At 35.1% G+C, this 21821-nt stretch overlaps 1 protein-coding gene across 2 annotated transcripts in view; it reads left to right on the top strand.

Moving 5' to 3' along the window:
• The window catches only part of AP4E1 (adaptor related protein complex 4 subunit epsilon 1), an 80558-nt gene extending 64584 nt beyond the window's left edge, over positions 1-15974 (top strand). For both annotated transcript variants that reach the window (XM_043987870.1, XM_043987871.1), the window contains 4 exons: positions 6967-7536; positions 8997-9187; positions 10684-10841; positions 12810-15974. In XM_043987870.1, the coding sequence (XP_043843805.1) occupies positions 6967-7536; positions 8997-9187; positions 10684-10841; positions 12810-12970 (1080 nt within the window). In that variant the 3' untranslated portion in view covers positions 12971-15974. The remainder of the gene's footprint in view (positions 1-6966; positions 7537-8996; positions 9188-10683; positions 10842-12809) is intronic.
• The last annotated feature ends 5847 nt before the right edge of the window (positions 15975-21821 follow it).

Below are 21821 nucleotides of genomic sequence, written 5' to 3'. Positions count from 1 at the left end.
TTTGCCCAAGGATAACTTATTCAGCCAAGTTGAGTATAATCCTTAATGGAAAAAAAAAAATGGACATTTAACCAATTGAAAGACTTTCAGGCTTTTGTGAACTTAAGGGAAAATTCAACATATAACACCCAGGAGAAATATAAGGTGAACATTAAAGACCAATTCTAAGGGACTCAATACAGTCAAATTGTTTATTTCTTATGTGAAAATATTAGCAGGATTCTTATGACTATCATTATTTAGGCTTGGACAGAGCTGAGTATGATGGGGTGATTTCGAAAAGATAAAACTGTAGGAAGAGATAAAAAAGAATAATTATCTCATATAAGTGAGACCTAAAAGGAAGAATTGATACAGAAAAAGCTAGAAGGGGGGAGGGCGTGTAGTGATAGAACCTTACTCTTATCAAGACTAGGTTAAAGAGGAAACAACATATCCATTTAGAAGGGTATAAAAGTCTTCTAAATTTGGAAAAAAAATAACAGGGCAAGGTGATAGGGTGCAGAGAGAAGATAAGAGAGGAATTCCTAGAGGGGTGGGTAGGTTAAGGAATGGGAGGACAAGGTAGTGGGTAGAAGTAAATCAGAGGAGTATTGAGGGTTAGGGTGAGAAGGATAGTGAGGAAAAACAGGAAGGAGGAAAATGTACAACATTTAATTGTAGTTTAGAATGTGAATGGCGGGGCAGCTAGGTGGCACAGTGGATAAAGCACCAAACCTGGATTCAGGAATAACCTGAGTTCAAATCCATCCTCAGACACTTGACACTTACTAGCTGTGTGACCCTGGGCAAGTCACTTAACCCTCATTGCCCTGCCCCCCCCAAGTGAATGGGATGAATTTACCCATAAAACAGAAACAGATAGATTAAAAATTTGAACTCAACAATATGTTGCTGTCAGGAAATATCATAAAAATGAGAGATACACACAAAGATAAAATAAAGGGTGGGAGTAGAATTTATTATGTAAAAAAACCAGGAATAATAATCATAGTCTCAGAAAAAGTTTAAAAAATAGATTTAATCAAAAGAGAAAAACAGAAACTACACTGTGTCAGCAATAGTATTCAATTTTGTTTTAGGCCATTTAAAATAACTAGAAGGTAAAAAATACCAGAGCATATATCTGCCAAAAGGGACAGGAACTATATGAATATAAACATAAAACACTTTTTAAACAATAAACTCAGATCCAAATGATCAAAGTAATATTAATTTTTCATATGTAGGTAAAGCCAATAGAATTTTTTAAATGATCTAACCCATTTATTCAAAGTCATCTCAACCAAATTACCAAAAAATTATTTTACTGTGTTAGAAAAAATTATAACAATTCATTTGCAAGAACAAAAGGTCAAGAAGGTTTTTTGGGGGTTTTTTTGGGTGAGGCAATTGGGGTTAAGTGACTTGCCCAGGGTCACACAGCTAGTAAGTGTCAAGTGTCTGAGGCTGGATTTGAACTCAGGTCCTCCTGACTCCAGGGCTAGTGCTTTATCCACTGCGCCACCCAGCTGCCCCTCAAGAATTTCTTTTTTTTTTTTAAATCTTAATAGTGTTTTTTTCCAGTTACAGTAAAGATAGTTTTCAACATTTGTTTTTATAACATTTTGAGTTCCAAATTTTTTTCTCTCCTTCCCTCCCCCCTCCCTAAGACAGAAAGAAATCTGATATAGGTTTTTTATATATATATATATATATATATATATATATATATATATATAATCACATTAAATATATTTCTACATTAGTCATGTCGTGAAAGAAGAATCAAAACAAAAGGGAAAAACCTCTAAAGAAAGAAAGAAAATCAAATAAAAGAAGAAAACAAACAAAAAAGTAGAAATAGTATGATTCCATCTGCATTCAGATTCCACAGTTCTTTTTTCTGGATATGGAGAGCATTTTCCATCATGAGTCAAAAGGTCAGGAATTTCAAAGAAATCAAGGAAAAAAGATGTAAAGGAAATAGATTCAGCACTATCAAGAGTTAAACTGTATTATAAAGTGAGAGCATTGTTGACATGTAATGTGAATAATTTTGACTATTTTAAATTAAAATTTTCTTTTATAAATAAAACCTATGTAGCCAAGAATAGAAGGAATGCAGAAAATTTGGGGAAAAAACTTTCACAGACAGTCTCTCAGATAGGATCTGTTTGGGTTGGAATATTGCTGTGAGGTAGGAAATGATGAGCTGGTTGATCTAGAAAAACATGGAAAGACTTGGACTTAGGAAGGAATATGCTATTCACCTTCAGAGAAGCAGGTGACATGTAGAAATAAACATGGTATGGTCTTACTTATATGTGTATGTGGGGGTATGTGTATCTATGTGCATGTTTATAGATATCTGTATATGTGTGTGTGTCTATCTCTCTGTCTCTCTATCATCTATCTAATCTATCTATCTATCATCTCTCCAAAGCTTAATTGTAGCCTTTTAGGGTGGGGGGCAGAGAGGGGGAGAAAATTAAAAGCTAGGCGGCTTTGAAAACAATGCATAGTATTTATTATATTGGTTTTCTTGAAATGGAAATTTATTGTTTTATATTGAAACTTCTCATGTTCTGCCGTGTACATGACAAAGTTTTTTCTTTTTTCATTTTGTATGTAAATTTAAAATAAATTTTTAAAATTTACAAAAAATAAATGGATGAATATTTTTAAAAATCTAAAAAGAACAGATTAGCAGAATAGGAAGGATATTACTTAAATAGTCCTCTCTTAGAAAAAGAAATCAAACAAGCCTCAAGTGAAATCCCAAAGACAAACTTCTAGGACCAGATGGATTTACCATAAAATTCTACCAAATACTTAAAGAACAGTTAATTCCAATACTATATAAATTTTACTAAAAAATAGGAAAAGAAGGAATTCTATCAGATCCCTTCTTTAACATAAATATATGGTCATGATACTTAAATCAGGGAAAGTCAAAACAAATAAAACTATTAACCAGTATCCCTAATGAATGTTGAAGCAAACATTTTAAATAAGATATTAATGAAACTACAGCAACATATCACCAAATTTATGTACTTTGACCACATTGGACTTATACCAGAAATGTAGGGCTGGTCTGATAGTAGGAAAAGCATAAACAAAATTGACCATATTAATAACAAAACCATGTGTTTATATCAGCAGATGCAGAAAAGGCTTTTGAAAAGATACAACAACCATTCCTGTTAAAAATACTAGAAGAGGGGGCAGCTAGGTGTCACAGCGGATAAAGCACCAATCCTGGATTCTGGAGGACCTGAGTTCAAATCTGGCCTCAGACACTTGACACTTACTAGCTGTGCGACCCTGGGCAAATCACCTAACCCTCATTGCCCTGTAAAAAAAAAAAAAAAAGAAATACTAGAAGAGCATAGGAATGAACAGAGCTCTTCTCAAAATGATAATTAGTATATTTCTAAATTGAAAGAAAAAGCATAGGCATAAAAGAAGCAAAATTACCACTTTTTGCAGATATGATTTCCTTAAAGAATCCTTTAGTCAACAAATAAGGCAAATAGTTGAAACAATTAACAACTTCAGCAAAGTTATAAGATTTAAAAGAAACTCACACAAATTATTAGCATTTTTGCATATTGCCAACAAAACCCAGTAGGAAGAGATAGAGAAATTCTATTTAAAATAGTTACAGAAAATATAAAATACTTGGGAACCTATTTGCCAAGACACAAGAATTATATGAACACAATTATAAAACACTCTTTACACAAATAAGGACAGGTCTAAATAACTGGAGAAATATTAATTACTCATGAGTAGGATGAGCTAATATAAAAATGTCAATACTTCATAAATTAATTTACTTAGTACCATACTAAACTACCAAAAGATTACTTTATAGAGCTAGAAAAATAATAACAAAATTCATCAGGGGGAACAAAAGGTCAAGAGTGTCAAGGCAATTAATGAAAAAGAAATCCATTAGTGAGAAGGAAGGTGTCCTAGAAGTGCTAGATCTCAAAGAAAGTATACTACAAAATTGTAATCATCAAAGCAGTTTGATACTAGGTGAGAAATAAGTTGATTGGTGCAACAAATTAAGCTAACTATATAGAAGCAAATGAACACATGAATTTAGTGGTTTTTAAAAATTTTTATTTTGTTTTTGGTTTTTTTTGCGGGGTAATGAGGGTTAAGTGACTTGCCCAAGGTCTCATAGCTAGTAAGTGTCAAGTATCTGAGGCTAGATTTGAACTCAGGTCCTCCTGAATCCAGGACTGGTGTTTTATCCACTGTGCCACCTAGCTGCCCCCACAAATTTGGTGTTTAATGGAGTGCAAGATCCTAGTTAGTGGGGAAGAACAAAAAACTGCCAGGAAAGCCATCTGCTAGAAACCATATCTAGATCAGCATTTTATACCATGTATTAAGATAAGCTCTAAATAGGTACATAATTTAGACATGAAGTGTGATATATTCAAAACTAAAAGAGCTTAGAAGAAATTACCTATCAGATCTATGAATATGGGAAGAGTTCATGAAATAAAGAGTTAGAGAGGTTCATAGAAGGTAACATTAGACAGTTTTGATTACGTAAAGGTAAAAAGGTTTTGCCCAAACAAAACTAGTGCAGCTAAAATGAGAAGAAAAACAGGTAAATGGAAAATAAATAAAGCAAATTTCTCTAATAAAAACTTCACTTCTAAAATATAAGGGAAACTGAATCAAATTTATGAGAATAAAGACCATTCCTCAATTGATACATGGCCAAGGGATATGAATAGGAAGTTTTCAGAGAAGGAAATTCGTTATCAATAGTTATATGAAGAAATTGTTTTAAATCACTAATAAGTACAGAAATGGAAATTAAAACAACTCTGAGGTAGCACCTCACACCCTTCTGACTGGCTAAGATGATAAAAAGAAAAGAAAAGAAAAGAAAAGAAAAGAAAATGACAAATGCTGGAGGAGCTGTGGAAAAACAGGTATGTAGATGTATTGGTAGAGTTGTGATCTGGTCCAGTCATTGTGGAGGGCAATTTAGAACTTTACCCAAAAAGCTAGTAAATTTTGCATACCCTTTGACTCAATGAATACTGCTACTAGGCTTATGTCCTAAGGTGATCAAAGAAATAGGGAAAAGAATAATTTTTTTTTAATCCTTATAGTAGCTCCTTTTGTGTGGCAAAGAATTGAGAACTGGGTGTTTAGGCACATCAATTAGGCAATGGCTGGACAAATTTTGTTAATTGAATTTGATAGAGTATCATTAAGCTATAAGATATTATGAGAAGGGTTTTAAAGAAACCTGGGAAGATTTGTTTGAACTGATACATAGTGAAGTGAACAGGAGAACAGTCTGTATAGTAACAACAATATTAGAAAGATAAATAACTTTGAAAAACCCAGGAACTCAGATCAATACAATAACCATCTCAGAAGACTCATGGTGGAACATGCTATCCACTTCCAGATAGAGGAGATGAACAAACACAGAGTATAAATTGAAGCTTTTTTTTGTTGTTTTTGGACATGACTTTTGAGAGAAATTTTTTTGTTTGATGGTACTTATTTCTAGCAGGTTTTGGTTTTTTCACTTTCTCTTGAGTGGGGGTGGAAGGTGGGAGAGAGAATTCAGAACTGAAAATATAATAAAATTGAATTTTTAAAAATTGAATAAGAGAGAGGGAATGATTGAAGGATGGAGATTCTGGATGCAATGAGAAATCTTCATTGATATATATATTGAGAATGGGCCAGGTGGGTCATGCGTTCTATGTATGCTACATATGGATGATTTATATACCTAGATAGTGCAAGCATTATTTCTACTTTATAGTTGAGAACACTGATGGTTCCAGAGATTAAATAACTTGTACAGGGCATACAAGTAGTAAAAATATCACAGCCAAGTTTCACGGTCCTATCTCTTATTTTTTTTGTGAGGCACTTGGGGTCCTATCTCTTCTTACTCTTAAGTTCAACTCGTTTTTATTGTTTCACCATATTTCCTGATTAAGTGTGTATATGTGTGTGTGTGCTTGTGTGTATACACATTACCCACATTCAGTCTTTTAAATGTTAGGTTCTTCATTTACAATAATTGCACTTTGTTTTGTTTTCAATTTTAACATGGATTCTATCTGGGTATGATTTTTATGCCAATTTCTAATATGCCTTGTGTTACATTTTAGGAAATAATCAGAGATAGAATGTTTGCTTTAATCATAATTAGAATAGGGGGCAGCTAGGTAGCACAGTGGATAAAGCACTGGCCCTGGATTCAGGAGGATCTGAGTTCAAATCCAGCCTCAGACACTTGACACTCATTAGCTGTGTGACCCTGGGCAAATCACTTAACCCTCATTGCCCCACCACCACCCCCCTCCAAAAAAAAAAAAGAGAGAGAGAGAAAGAATCATAATTAGAATAACTTCTCCACATTTAATTCTCGTTCCTTTGGACTCTCATTTTGGCATTGTTTGGATTCTGGGAATTTTTTTTTTTCATGTCCTTCACCCTTGTGATCTGCATCAGTAGCTTGGTTTCTGCTATATCCTTAACAAGGGCTGTAAATGGAAGCAGTGTCATATCTTATGTAAAAATACAGAGGATATCCTTCACAAGGTTCCTTTCAGCCATCCTTTCAGTTTGTAGTAGAGAACCGGGCTGTCTAGTTTTATAATCTAATGCTTCAGAATTGAAGAGATCTTCAAATTTAGGTAAAGGTTGGCTTTCTGACCTTACTTCTAATTTTGAATAGTTGAAAATAAATAAAATTTAATAAATTATTCAAAGCCGTGCAGTTGCAAGAATACATTTCTGGGCTGTTTTTGTGTGTGTGTTGTGGTTTTCATAATTTCTGATTTGTAATGCAAAACCTCAGCAGGCTTAATAAAATTGTTAATTTGAATTTACCTGGATTTAGGCCATTCTTTTGTTAGAATATTTCAAAACCCATGATAAGTGGAATAGTTTCTTTTTCTTTTTTTTTTTTTCCTGCAGCTGGGAAAAACAGATACTGTCTCTCACAAGTTCCGAAGGAAATCAAAAGTTAATGACATCAAAAATAGAGAAGTAACCAGTGCATGTAACATTAACTACTCTTCTTTTAGTGCTTTGTCAAATGCACCTTATGAAGATAATGATCATCTGAACAGTTTTCAGGACAAAGGAGACACAGGATTAAAGAAATGTTCCCTTGGTTCAGAATTTTTGGAATCAGGTTTAAAATCTGAGTCACTCACTGAACTGCATTTGGTTGAGAATCTCTCAGCTTGCAGCCTGTCTCCACCTTCTTTGTTTGAAGATAATAGCATGGAGATTTTTCACCCTCCTCATCCTACTCTTTCCTCATTTGCCAATGAAATCTCTTTAACTTCTTCCTTATTAGAAGAGCTAAATGAACATGTACATTCTGATCTAGTGGAACTCTGTAACAATGAAATGTTAAAAGTATCTTCTTGCAAAATTTGGAAAGATGACTGCTTATTGCTGGTCTGGTTGGTTGCCAACAAGAGCAGTTTGGAGCTGAAGAGTATGAATTTGGAAATTGCACCTACAGAAAATTTCAAGGTAAGAAAATTGATGGTTCATCGTTTCTAGCTTTAAAGAGGCACTTTTTGCTGATTGGTATTTTTCTTATTGGTCGTAGTACTTACTCACAAACTTATTCCAACTACCAACTCTTACCCCTCTACAAAAAATAGAAAGGGGAAAGAATTGTCATAATTTCCATATTTCAAAGAAGGTAAGAACAAAACGTAAGAAAATAAAACTTGTTTATTTTCTTTAGTTTAGGAGACCCAATTAGATAAATGAATGCCTTGCTTAAGACATTAATGGGAAAAGTGATAAGTATAAAGATGAGTTTTAAATTGGTGCCATCTTTTAAATAATTATTTTCAGACATTTCTGTCATTGTTATGAAAAATCCAGAAAAACACTTACCTGCTTACCAAAACAGAACAAAACATGCATTAAAAAATCTAAGAATTTGAGGAGAAAAGTGGATGAGGCAGTTAGTTGACACAGTACAGTGGGCTTGGGGTTAGGAAGATATGAGTTCACATCTAGCCTCAGACTAGCTTCAGATTTGTTAACTCTGTTACCCTAGACATATCATGTAACCTCTGCCTCAATTGCCTCAACTGTAAAATGGAAATAATAATAGCTCCTAACTCCCAAGGTTGTTGTGAGGATCAAATGAGATAATATTTGTAAAGCACTTAAAAAAATTCCTGGCACGCGGCAGGCAAGCACTAAATGCTTGCTTCCTTCACTAAGAGATAAATATGTGAATGATACCAACTCTTTCTCTAGTAGGATGCAGGGTCCTTTTTTTTTTTTTTTTTAAGTGAAGCATTTGGCGTTAAGTGACTTGCCCAGGATCACACAGTTAGTAAGTGTTAAGTGTCTGAGGCTGGATTTGAATTCAGGTACTCCTGACTCCAGGGCCTGTGCTCTATCCACTGTGCCACCTAGCTGCCCCAGGGTACTTCTTTTATTTTGCTTATTTGTTGCCTTGCATTAAATAACTGGGTGCTGTTTTTGTTTATTCTTGGTTCTAGTGGACTGCAAATGTTATCTGTAATATCTGTTCTATTACAACAAAGTAATTTGTAATTTGTTGTAATGGGATTTGAATTATTTTATAGAATAAGATATACATATATGTGTGTGTTTGTGTGTATATATATTATATATATGTGTATATATATAATATATATATATTATATATATATATATATATGAAGTTGAACTAGAGGTTTTTTTGTTTTTTGTTTTGTTTTGATTATAGCTTGGAATAAGTGGATCATTGGCTAAGACTTGATAATCTTTTACAAAAATTTTGGTTTCATTAACATTTTTATTGTAGAATTTAATCCTAATAACATTCTCTCTTGGTTATTTTTGGTTGTAGAGGGGGGAAATTTCCAACTTTGAAAAAAAGAAAAATGGCAGCTATCTCATGTTAATTCTATAGATACTCCTCCCCCAAGATTTTCAGTACAGTGTTATATTGCTTTTTACAGATCCTTGAGCATCCTGGTTTCTGTTTTCCTGTAATAGAAGCAGAAAGCACTAAAAGCATCCAGCATCATGTGCAGATGGAAAAGCCTTTTACAGAGGAGGGTCTTTCTGGTTATGTTAAGTATCAGGTGGAAGAAGATCCATATATTCAGCTTGAATTTTCAGTAACCTTATCACTATTGGATTTCATTAGGTAATTGATTTCTCACCATTTGGGATAGCAATTTAATTGGACTTGGTTAAACCTAAAATTTCTTGTTTCTTTTTTCTTCTAAAGAAGTTTTTTCTTGATGTAATTAATTTATATCATTAAGTGTTCTTTTATCCAACTAGTTCTTACATATTTTGTTTTTTTGGCTGGGCAATGAGGGTTAAGTGACTTGGCCAAGGTCACACAGCTAGTGTCAAGTGTCTGAGGCTAGATTTGAACTCAGGTCCTCCTGACTCCAGGGCCAGTGCTCTATCTACTGCACCACCTAGCTGCCCCCATCCAACTAATTCTTATGGCAAAATCTCTTGTTATACAATATTTAATTTTTTATTATCAATAAGAAAAAAAACACTGAATATCCATTGCATTCAGAGCACTGTTCTGGGTAATGTGGGAAGCTATACAGGAAAGAGAAAAGACATAATCTCTAGCAAATTTTAGTATTCTGTTTATTTTTCAAATATATCATTCAGGTCAGTGTTCTTTTATGAAGAATATCTGTAGGTAGAGGAAAAGGAAACACCAAGGATTCCATTTTTTAAAAAAAATTACAACAAAACTCTTTAAAAATCTGAGGCTTACAGTTGTGCTTGATTTTTACTTTTTTTTCTCCTGTCTTTAAAACATTATAATAAGCATGTATGTAATACTTATTTAGTGCCTGCCTGGATTAGATCTGTGGGAGAATGATAAGATATAGTCCCTGGCTTCAAAGAACTTCCAGTCTTTGTCTGTGAGTGTGCATCAGAGAGCAGTAAACATTAGCAGACTAGCATAGTATTTATTCCAAGGGTCATAATTTATTAAAATTCTCACTTGCTTTTGGCCCAATCCCTGGTATATAGTTGTGTTTAAGTATTAAAATGAAAGTGCATCTGAAAAAACTTTTTTTGACAGTATAACATTAGTCATAGAAAAGTACAAAAATCACACTTTGACTCATTGAGAAATCCAAATAAACCTGGGTTCAGTGGATACAAACTCTGACAGATCTTTCTAAGTGTGGTATGCTTGAAGTAAAGATCTGACAGTGGATCATATGTTTGTCATTTAAGGTACACCTTAACTCACTTTGGGGAAGTTTAGCACTGAAAGGTTGACAGCAAGTCATGAATTGTTTTGACCATAGCAACTCAGGAAGGAATAGATGGGTTGTTACATATATTGTTGAAATCACCTTGATATAATTATTTATAATTATTGATATGGTAAAGTTATTCACTGAGGACTAATCAGCAGGGAGTATAAACTGGATTTGGAATTAAGTAGCATGCTTCATGGTGCCAGTGTATTTTTTTTGACATCAAATTGGAAGTTGAAATTATGTCTTATCATTGGTTCAATAGGAGCAAGGTTGCTTTGCTTTTATAATGGTCATTAAGATATTTATTTTTATTTATATCTGTGATTTTTGAAAGGTTTTTGTGTTGAGAATCATTTAATTCTTTTGGATATATACTAACAAAAAATAATTTCAGACCAATGAAGATATGTACTGAAGACTTTGGCAAACTCTGGCTATCCTTTGCAAATGATGTGAAACAAAACATCAAAATGTCAGATTCTCAAGCTAATTTGCCTTTTGCCCTGAAGACCTTGCAGCAGAAACTAAGGCTGCACATCGTTGATATTATAGGTTTGTAGCATGATTTTAAAAAACCAAACAACCTTATATTTATGATGCTTTTTCTTTTATCCTTTGTCCTCACATGTCACACGCAAAAAGCATCTATAATTCTATACTAAACACTTAAATAGCATCATGGTGCCTACAAATTACCACTGTTTTCTCATAGACCTCTAACAGCTGGCTGGAGCTCCTGGGCTATGTTCTTTTGGAAGTAGCTGTATTGCTTAGAACTGGTATAGATTTTTGTGAACAGATTTGTACTTTTATGGCTTTTCAATTAGCATTTTAGGACAAATAGTTACATAATTTATCGGTTTTTAAGTGTCTTAAAAGCATATTGATTTATTAGCAATTATTATGTACTTGAAAAGTGGTGTTATATGATTGATACTTAGAAATAGAATTTGATACTCAAATACACCCTTGGCCTCATTTACATTTGGTTTTGTTTTAATGTTTTAAAATTCTGAGTTTAACAAACATGAACTAAAATGAGCACTTCCATATATATAGTAGAACAAAAAGAGCATTGCACATGGAACTCCAAAGCTCTATAATAAATAGCTTGCTTTTCTTTTAAAGTATATGATAAATCACAGTTACTTTCAAGGCTGTCCTACTTGTCTGTGATTCTTCTGGCTTTCCTTCTCTTCTGTGCATTTAAATAACATGTTTCAAAACCTTTTTTTTGGGGGGGGGAGAGGGGTAATTCTATCCCTAGCTCTTTTCTTTGCACTTCCCTTTCTTCTGCTTTGAAAAAAAAAAGCTTTTATAACAAATTAATAGACAAGCAAAATTAATCTCCATACAGTCTATGTCTAAAAAGGTATGTCTCTATTTGCAACTTGGGTCATTTCTGTCACACGGACCCATGGTACAATTACAAATAAATTTTAAAGTGTGTGTGGGGGGGGGGGTTGTGGTTTTTTTGTTTGTTTGTTTGTTTGTTTTTTTGGTGAGGCAGTTGGGGTTAAGTGACTTGCCCAGGATCACACAGCTAGTAAGTGTCAAGGGTCTGAGGCTGGATTTGAACTCAGGTCCTCCTGAATTCAGGGCCGGTGCTCTATCCACTGTGCCACCTAGCTGCCCTTAAAAGTGGGTTTTTAAAAATTTTCTGACTTTGTAAATTTTTTCCATTACATTAAGAATGGTATTATATTAAACTGAACATTTTGTTGTAGAATAACTGGAGTATTATTATTTTTGATAGTATGCAATTTGTTGTTTTTATTTTGCTTTCATAACAGTTTTATTTTTATTTGTGGAAAAATGAAATTTAGTATTATTTACATAATCTATTTTTAAGCATTTCATTATTTTGTATATAATTCTTATTTTTCAGTCCACAGAATAAATAGATATAAATTAATGTGTATTGTATAAGTAAACATTATAATGACAAATTTTTATTGTGGCAAAATATAATAATGAGAAGATTATTACTACATTGACCAAGGGTTGTACTTTTTTTGACCATAGCCAGTCTCATAGATCACCTACCAAGTATTAGAAAAATAGTTGTCTGATTCATGGAAGTGATATAATGCCAATGAATTCATAGTTCCTTACAAAAAATAAAATAACTGAAAGCATTGGTGTTACATATCTGTACCATATGTACAAATATTGTTTTATAACAATGACATTTATTTTGGATCATTTGCCATTCAAACAATGGCATTTATCTTAGATCTTTATCTATTCAAAGATAATTTTCTATCATGATTTTTCCTCTCAAAAATAAAATTTGGGGTTTTAATAGTTTGATGAATAGAATATTAAGCACCTAGCTCAGTGACTTGCCCAGAGGAAGTATTTAATAAGTAACTTGTTTGGAAGAACAGAAAAGTGCTTACATGGACTCAAGTGAACTTTTAATGGTAGACTTGAACTTTGTATCATGTTGTATATTTTGGATTATTATGCTGCTGAACTGATTGAGACTGAGAATATATAATTATTGTTTTGTTTTAGGCAATGAAGGAATATTGGCCTGTCACCTACTCCCATCAGTCCCCTGCTTGCTGCACTTAAGGGCTCATGAAGGAATGGTAGCTCTGTGGTTCAGATCCTCTTGCTCTACTCTTCCAGATTATTTACTGTATCAGTGTCAAAAGGTGATGGAGAAATCCTGATCAAAACTCTGCTTGTTTTCTACTTTAAAGGTTTACATAGATAAAATTATTTACCAAAGTAAATCGAACTCACGGTACATCTAATGAAAAGGGGAATAATTTGGTTTTTAAGTGTTTGCTAAAGGACTACTTAGATAAGAAAGAGCTCCAAGAAACTGTACCTTTATCACTTTGCTCAGGATTGTATAGTCTTTGTGTCTCCCCCCAAAGTGACCTATGTTGGCATTCTAAAACTGTTAATGGTTTAACATGACCTAGAGTAGAGAGACTGAAGATATTTATTTTGTAATAAGCAGTTTTCTAGTTAGCACATTTACTCTAGGACTAGTACATTTGTAGATAAGGTTAAGTCTCAGTTATCTACACTAATGGAGAGAGAAATAAGTGGATAATCCCAAGTATATTTAATATTTGGTTTTGAAATGCATTGTTTGACTTTTTATAAACAGCTTATCTTCCTAATTATGTTTTGATTAGACTAATATTAAACTTGGTTTGCATTCTTTGAGCCCACACCAACTCATATTGGTGCTGGGGTTCCAGAAGCATGTTGGGTGGCAAGAGGAAGCCATCTTGACTTTCACTGTATTACATTTAATCCACACACGTATGACTGAGAATTGGCCATAAAATCTGTCCCTTTCTCACAGTTACTTTTTTTAAGCTGAAAATTAATCACTGTACAGACTATATTTTTTTTAGAATACCCATTTAAACATTATTACATAGAAATAAAATTCCTAATTGGGCATACTACAAAAATATACACCTCATTTATGGCAAATATCTTGGCATCATTTGCTACTTGTGACATTTAAGATAATTTAGCTTTAGGAGTAAAATGGCATTCATACTTGATATTCTTCGAACACACCTGAGTAGCAACAGCACAGATAATCTGTATAGGCACTGCAGTACAGGTATGCTCTTTTCTCATTCTCGGGGTCTTTTTTTCCCCTCCCCTGTTACATAGGTACTGGAAGCCTCTGAGAATCATTATCAAAACTACAATTTCTACCAGTAGGAGGAACTTAATGCTAAACTGAATTAATGTTTCCAAAATTTTAAGATTGTAGATTAATGTTAAAAACTGAGGTGGTATTTTACAGTCTTTAGTACTTTCTGAAGTTAGTACTTAATTTCTCAAATGGTTCACTAGAGTTTCATCAGATAATAACATTTTAAATCATAGCAGTTAATTATTTAATTTATATGATCATTCACCTAAGTCAAAAGTGCCTAATCATAGCTGATGAAAATATTAAAGGATTTTCTTAGACCTGTCAAATTTAATTAGTTGCATGTATGCTCTAGAGTATGCCTTCCCGGCCACAAACGGTATTTTCTTGTAACTAATTTTAAGTTGCTCATTTCTTTAAGTAACACTTTATTATGACCTATTCATTTAAACATATAGTAGAGTCATGTTTACATAATGTCTACATTATGAACTTTCCATGCTGTGATGAGGGAGACTACCCTCATCCCTCCCATGCCTAGGCAAGGAGAGAGAGGGCAAAGATATGTTGCAGCAGTGGCATGGTGATCTCCCCTAAGGCTCTGTTCCATTCCTGCCTTAGTCAGTGATACATTTATGTAGTCCATCATGCTATATCTGCTGCTGCTAGAGCCATAGGAGAGAGGGAATATCCCTTTGTCACAGTGCAAAAGCATATAGTGCCATATGGGAACTTGGGTTCCCTTTCTCTCTCCACTTACTAGGTAAGCTTGCGCTCTTGAGCTTATCTGAAATCCATGTTTGGAGTGCTTATCAAGCAGGTAGGTAAGTGGCCCATTTGGAGGGAACACTGCAAGCCTCTTTCTTTTTTCCTTGGTTAAGAGGGAAGATCCTTCCCTTGTTCCAACAGTTGTTGTTGTAGCAGTACTAAAGCCAAGGGATGAGTGCTGTGTGGCACAGAAACCGGTGAGTAGAGGGGAGGTATATAAGGAGTAGTTGAAGGCTTATCACACCATTGTCCGTTTCTGCTATTTGGAGTTCTTCCATAGGAGACATGTTTTCTCTCATCCAACAGCTGAATCTAATCACTACAGCACTGCTTTAAGACTTTAAATTTTTTATGTGTGATTTCAAAACCAAATGTTACAAATACAGCTTATGAACAAAACTCATTAGATTTTAAAGTATTCAATAATAGCACATATGATGCTTATTTTTATTGAATGTTTAAATTCTAAATCAGGTATCATCCTCTTTATATTTTATTCAGTTTGACTATAATGGGATGAGACTGATATCATGTGTGACTTGTGGAACCAATCTCCTTACTATATAGTCAACTTCTGAGCTAGACTTAGGGACAACACTAAGAATGATGGGCCAGTAATAGTGACAAGGTAGCTCAGCAGTATGAATATTCTTCACACTGGGCCCTTTCACTAGAATGAAAGTAGCAAGAAATGTGAGGCTGGAGTGAATAAAAGGAAAGGCAGTGAAGAATCCTAAGGACAGTGGTGGTAGATTGAAGTAAGATGGTGTGGTCTTGAGCATTGTAGAAGGGGAAGTTTTGCTGTCCTAGCAGAGGCATCCTATAAGAATGGACCTTAGAGGAAGGAATGAGAACTGTGGAGTGAAGATTATAGGTGGTAGCCAAGTAGTGACTGAGATGCTAAGTAGCATGCCAGCCTGTGGTTAGCATATCAAATGTTGCAGAGCCCTATCTCAAATACTTAATGTTGTCTAGGAGAATTTCCGTGTGGTGGAAAGACAGTGTTTTATTCCCCTCTCTCCATTTTATTTACTGTTAATATTTTGAAGATGTTAACCTATCTTTTTTGTGGAACTATCTTCTTTCATGGATAGAAGCCATTTTTGTCTCATTGTATCAGCCAGTGAGTTATTGAAAGTGCACTGAACTTACTCATTTGTCTGTATTTTACTGTGTTTAAACTTTTGGGAAAGAAAATGAAATATACCTTAACAGGCAGTAATTTTCATGTTTTGGAGTTGGGTCCTATAATTTGGAAAAGTTCAAATAAATGTACAAATGACATAAAATTATCAATATTACTTGTGGTTCATGCATTTATTATTTTGTGAGCAGTTAAATAGCAATCGAATAGTACCAGTGAAGCTAGTGGTAGTGACTGAAAGAGTGGAAGCAACAGAGAAAAGGGTGCATAGGGATAACTTATTTGCTCTACCACTGCAGTAAAGTAGTAAAGCTACTTATTTATTGTTCCCTCACTAGAGAGAAAGACAATTTATACTGTAAATTAATTCCCATATTTCCTCTTCAAATGATGAGGAAAAATTCATTGACTCATTTAGTGCCATCATGTTTAAAGAAGCAAGAAGACTTAAATTAAGCTATACTAAAAATATAGTAAAAAGTAAAAATAGTAAAAAATATAGTAAAAAGAATACCTAGGGGCAGCTAGGTGACACAGTGGATAAAGCACTGGCCCTGGATTCAGGAGGACCTGAGTTCAAATACAGCTTCAGACACTTGACACTTACTAGCTGTGTGACCCTGGGCAGGTCACTTAACCCCCATTGCCCTGTGTGTGTGTGTGTGGGGGGAGGGGGTGGGGAATACCTGATTAGAAGTATTAAGATACTGACACTGGCATTTACTATCTGAGACTTAAGACAACAGATTTAACCTCTTTGGGCCTTACTTCTTTTATCTATACAATGAGAAAGTTGGACAAGGTGAATTCTGAGGTCCCTTTCAGCTCTAAATCTGTAATCCCATGAATAATTTTTAGGGATCAGGCTAATGCATCCCCTACAAATCTCCAGTCTGGCCAATGAGGATGCCTAATGGCATTTGGAAACTCATCATTGATTTTCAGGGTTTGAATAAACCATACTTCGTCTGGCCCAAGTTGTAGCCTTTTTCCTGTAGTACTAGATAGCTCCAGTGGGTTTTGAACTCTCTCCATCCATCAGGAAAATCAGTGGAAAACTGCGACCTAGAGAGGGCACAAGTATATATTTAGATTCATTTGCCTCAGGAATTCTACGACTCTCCAACCTTCTATTTCACCAGGCTCTTTGAAACAGTATGAAACTGAGATGAGATAGCAATCTGCATCTGCAATAAAATCTAGTGAAAATAAGGACAGAAAGGACATCTGAAGTGATAGATTCAAGCTTATCCAACAACTACCCCACCACTTTCAGTTCTTTTTAGGTGAAATGCATTTGAGCCAAGAATTCATACCACACTATAGTGAAGGGATAGAGATTCTTTCAGTCTCATTTGCCAAGATTGAGCTCCTGGAGAGCTGAATAAGAACATAAAAAGGGCAGCAAAGTGTATAGTCAGTCTTCCTGGGATAGCAGTTATATACTTAGACTTAATAGAGAGGCTATAGGAACTTTTGTGATGGAAGTGGTTGGGGCAAGGGGAGTATGCAGAGAGAGGCTGTAGAAAACAAATGTGAGAGGGAGATAAAATTTTATTAGTTTGGTTATTTAGACTATTTCCTTTTTCTTTATTTTTTGGGGGGTGAGGTGGGGCAATGAGGGTAAGTGACTTGCCCAGGGTCACATAGCTAGTAAGTGTCAAGTGTCTGAGGCTGGATTTGAACTCAGGTCCTCCTTGAATCCAGCCTGTGCTTTATCTACTGTGCCACCTAGCTGCCCCCACTTAGACTACTTCTTGATCTGGAATTTGGGACTTTGGAGAGTTCACACAATTTTCCAACTTGACTTATCCTTCCACCATTTAGAACACATCAAAGTGAGTGGCTGAACACGAATGAGTGAATGGATGGATAGGTGTGTGTGTGTGTGTGGGGGAGAGAGAGAGAGAGAGAGAGAGAGAGAGAGAGAGAGAGCATGGGAGCACACACAAAACAAATTACTAAAATGAGCTGGAATGGATGACACTGCATGAAGGAGCCATGGAATTGGGCATTTTAGCTCAAGGGGCAGGAAGTACCACTCAACTAGAATGCAAATTAACATTACTCAAATAGATGGGGAAAATGTTATTCAATCAGATAACTAGGTGGTGAAGGTGTTAGAAGAATGGGTATAAGGAACAAATTATTTGGAGATTAGGCTAATTGAGAACTAATTAAGAGTGTGATTTAAGACTTTCCTGGATGAGATAAGTCACACTCAATCAAGTAATGGTCTGTGAACTGTTTGGGATGGTGGAGAGTACAATATACATTGCTTCTCTGTCTCAGTGCTTACATTTGGTCAATTAGTAATAGCAAAACTTGCTAATTTTCATATGTATCCATTTGGTTGGCCATCTGGAACAAAGGACAGTTGGATCACATAGCTCTAACTTCAACATTGTGCGATCTTCATTCAAGTTTTCACCGTGCAGTCAAGAATCTTGGGTCTTAGTGTGACTTTCTTGCATCGTACAACTCAAATTCTTATATATCCTTTCACTGCTGTCTCCATGAAATGACTGAACTACTTGTGGTGACTATTCCAAATTGTTTCTTTCCATTTATTTATTTATTTATTTATTTGTTTGTTTGTTTGTTTGTTTGTTTGTTTGTTTATTTATTTATTTATTCATTCATTCATTCATTCATTCATTCATTTATTAATTAATTATTTGGCCAGGTGGTGGACTGATACAAAAGAGAAAGGAATTCAAAATATCTCATTGTTATGGGTATTTACCTTAGAGAAGTCCTGCAAAGCAATTGACTCCTTTCATTCAATTACTGACTTTATCGATGTTTTCCTCCAATCCGTGGCAAAGTCTGAGGGTGGAAGAGAGACCACGAGAGGTAGAGCTGAGGCACTGAGAATCACTAGTAGAGACCACTGAGTATGAAGAAGGCCAACTGTGTGCTCTTCCTGGACTGCCCCTTTATAACTAATGAACTCATCTCACCTTTTTCTTTCCCAGTCCCTGGGATGAATTAGAGCTGCATAAGAGTAGAAAGATCAGTCCTAACTCCATACTGTTCTCTGCTCTCAAATCTCTTTCCCTCCCTGTCTACTTGATTCACATTGGGAACCCCAACCCTACCAAACTCTCTGGCCAAACTTTCTACAGGCATCCTTAATCCCAACTACTTCTTTCTTCAGAAGACTGCTTTCATTGTCATTCCCTCTCTTTTCATCTTCAAATTTTCTCTGTGTTGACTCCTTCCCTGCTACTTACACCCACCCACCCACACACACACACACCATTGCTTGGACTTTGATCACTACCTGAATGAGAAGCAAGGTGCCCTGCTCCCTCATACCTATTTCCGCAAAACTCTGAAGTTCACATCAGTTAGAATGATGATTGAGAAATACAATGAAAAACTATAGTAACATCTTCTACCCCTAAACTGAGTAATCATTCTTTTGGAGGGGGGGGGCTGGGCAAGGAAGGTTAAGTGACTTACCCAAGGTCACACAGCTAGTAAGTGTCAAGTGTCTAAGGCTGGATTTGAACTCAGGTACTCCTGAATCCAGGGCCAGTGCTTTATCCACTGCACCACTAGCTGCCCCTGAATAATCATTCTTAAACACACTTGTTAGTAAGGAACAAAATTCCTCAAGCAATGAAAATGCCAATGTGACCAGAGTTAGGACAAGGCTCTTTGTCAAGAAGCATAAAAGTAGGAGTTGGGTTCTCTTGAGAAACCATAGGTTGGTGGTCAGAAATCCCCAAGATGGGGACCTTTGAAATTCCAAGGAGTGGCAACCATCAGTAACCAAGAAGGATTAATAAGGTGCCATAACACAGCTTAGGATAGCCCAGGCCCAGAGGCTCTAAAGTCCCTAACATTCTATCCTGAGATGCCAGCGAATACCCTAAAACTGGCACTGAACCTCAAAGATCAAGAGGTATTAATCCTAAGAGGTGAAAGTCAGTGTAAGAACCAGGATAAAACCAAGCAAGGCCAACCACCTCACTTGAAAGTGTAGTAGGGAACAGAACATGGTCTGGCACAAAGCCCCAATTCCAGAACTAAAGATGGTGATATGAGTAAATCAAATAACTATTTGGAATTATGCCCAAAAAGTTGCTAAACTTAATATCCTTTGAATCCATTATAGTACTTCTAGGTCTATGCCCGAAAGAAATCAAGGAAAAAGGAAAAGGATCTTTATGTACAAAAATATTTATAGCAACTCTTTGTGGTAGCCAAAAATTGGAAACTTAAGGGGGTGTCCTACTGAGGAATGTCCAAAAAAATTGTGGCATATGAATGCAGTGGAATATTATCGTGCCATAAAAGTGATGAAATGGACTATATCAGAGGAAACTGACTTCTTTGATGCAAAGTGAAGTGAGCAGAAATAGAATGATTTACACAATGAGAAAAACAACTTTGAAAGACTAGAATTCTGATCTGCACAATGATTAAGCACAATTCCAAAAGAACGAATATGAAATGCACCGCTCATCTTCTGACACAGAGGTGACGGCCTTGATATGTAGGAGAAATATATTTTTGGATATGGCTAATGTGGGAATTTATTTTTCTAGACTATTCAGAGGGCTATATTTTTCTGATTACTTTTTGCAGTTTGTGGGGAGGGAAGTAGTGGGGAAAAGAGATGAACTTTAAAAATGCTTGTTAAAATATTTTTTTAAAAGTATGCCAACCAGTGTACAAATTTTTGCAAATTTAATTCCTTAAAAACTGCAAGCAGGACTCAAAGGAAAAAAAAAGTGGGTTTTCCACAAGTACTGCATGAATACCTGGAAGAAGTGAAGAAAGAGGGGGAAAAAAGAAATAAAAACTCTTATGGGAAAATTTGGAAGTAGAAGGAGTAGCTTAGATGAGAAAGTGGTAACTTTTGCTCAAGAAATGGAAACTAAGAAAACTACAATAGACCAAGCACAAATCAATGATCAGTACATAAAGATTCCTGTGGGATGCATCTTTACTTAGTTTTAAAATGTAGTGCTATCTTTGTTTTAATGTATTTAAAATTTTTTATTAAATATTTTAATCTGCTTCAGGCTTCATTCAAGAGTTGTTGAGGCCAGTAAGCCATGGGTTTGACACTTCTGCTGTATGAGACTAGAAGAATTATTGAAACAAAATCCGAAGATTGAACTCTGATCTCAGAAACAACTGACCTGAAAAACAGGTCAAGGAAAGATAATTTCAGGTAGTCATTGGACTACCTGAAAACCATGAGGTCCCTCCCAAAAAATGCATATATATATATATATATATATATATATATATATATTTCTTTTCTTTTTTTTTTCCCCAGGGCAATGGGGGTTAAGTGACTTGCCCAGGGTCACACAGCTAGTAAGTGTCAAGTGTCTGAGGCCGGATTTAAACTCAGGTAATCCTGAATCCATGGCTGGTGCTTTATCCACTGCACCACCTAGCTGCCTCTCTCTCTCTCTCTCTCTCTCTCTCTCTCTCTCTCTCTCTCTCTCTCTATATATATATATATATATATATATATATATTTCAAGACATCCTTAATAAAAATAGGCCAGATTGATTAGAGCCAGAGGATGGCCAAGTAACATTAGATAAAAAGTACTAACCATCTTAAAGGAATCCCAAAAGGAAAAGCACCAAGAATGTTATAGCCAAAATCCAGAGCCTCCCATATTAAAGAAAAAAATACTGCAATTATCCATAAATAAGCAGTTAAGTACCAAGGAGTACAATCAAGATCACAGAAAATCTAACAGTTTCTATTGAAAATGAGACATCTTTGAATATAATATTCTAAAAGGCAAAAAATGCAGGCTTACAACCAAGAAACTGCAAAGTTGAGCATAATCCTATGAGGAAAAAAATGCACCTTTAATGGAATATGCCTCATAATTTGGATGTTAGATGATAAACAAACATAGAGAGGAGGGGTGAGGGGAATATGTATCAAATGAACCTGACTCTTATATGAAACAGGCACAAGAGAACTGAACACTCA

The sequence above is a fragment of the Dromiciops gliroides genome, chromosome 2 (genome assembly GCF_019393635.1).
Source record: "Dromiciops gliroides isolate mDroGli1 chromosome 2, mDroGli1.pri, whole genome shotgun sequence".
Lineage (NCBI taxonomy): Eukaryota > Metazoa > Chordata > Mammalia > Microbiotheria > Microbiotheriidae > Dromiciops > Dromiciops gliroides.
This window is presented reverse-complemented; position numbering and strand designations above follow the sequence as displayed.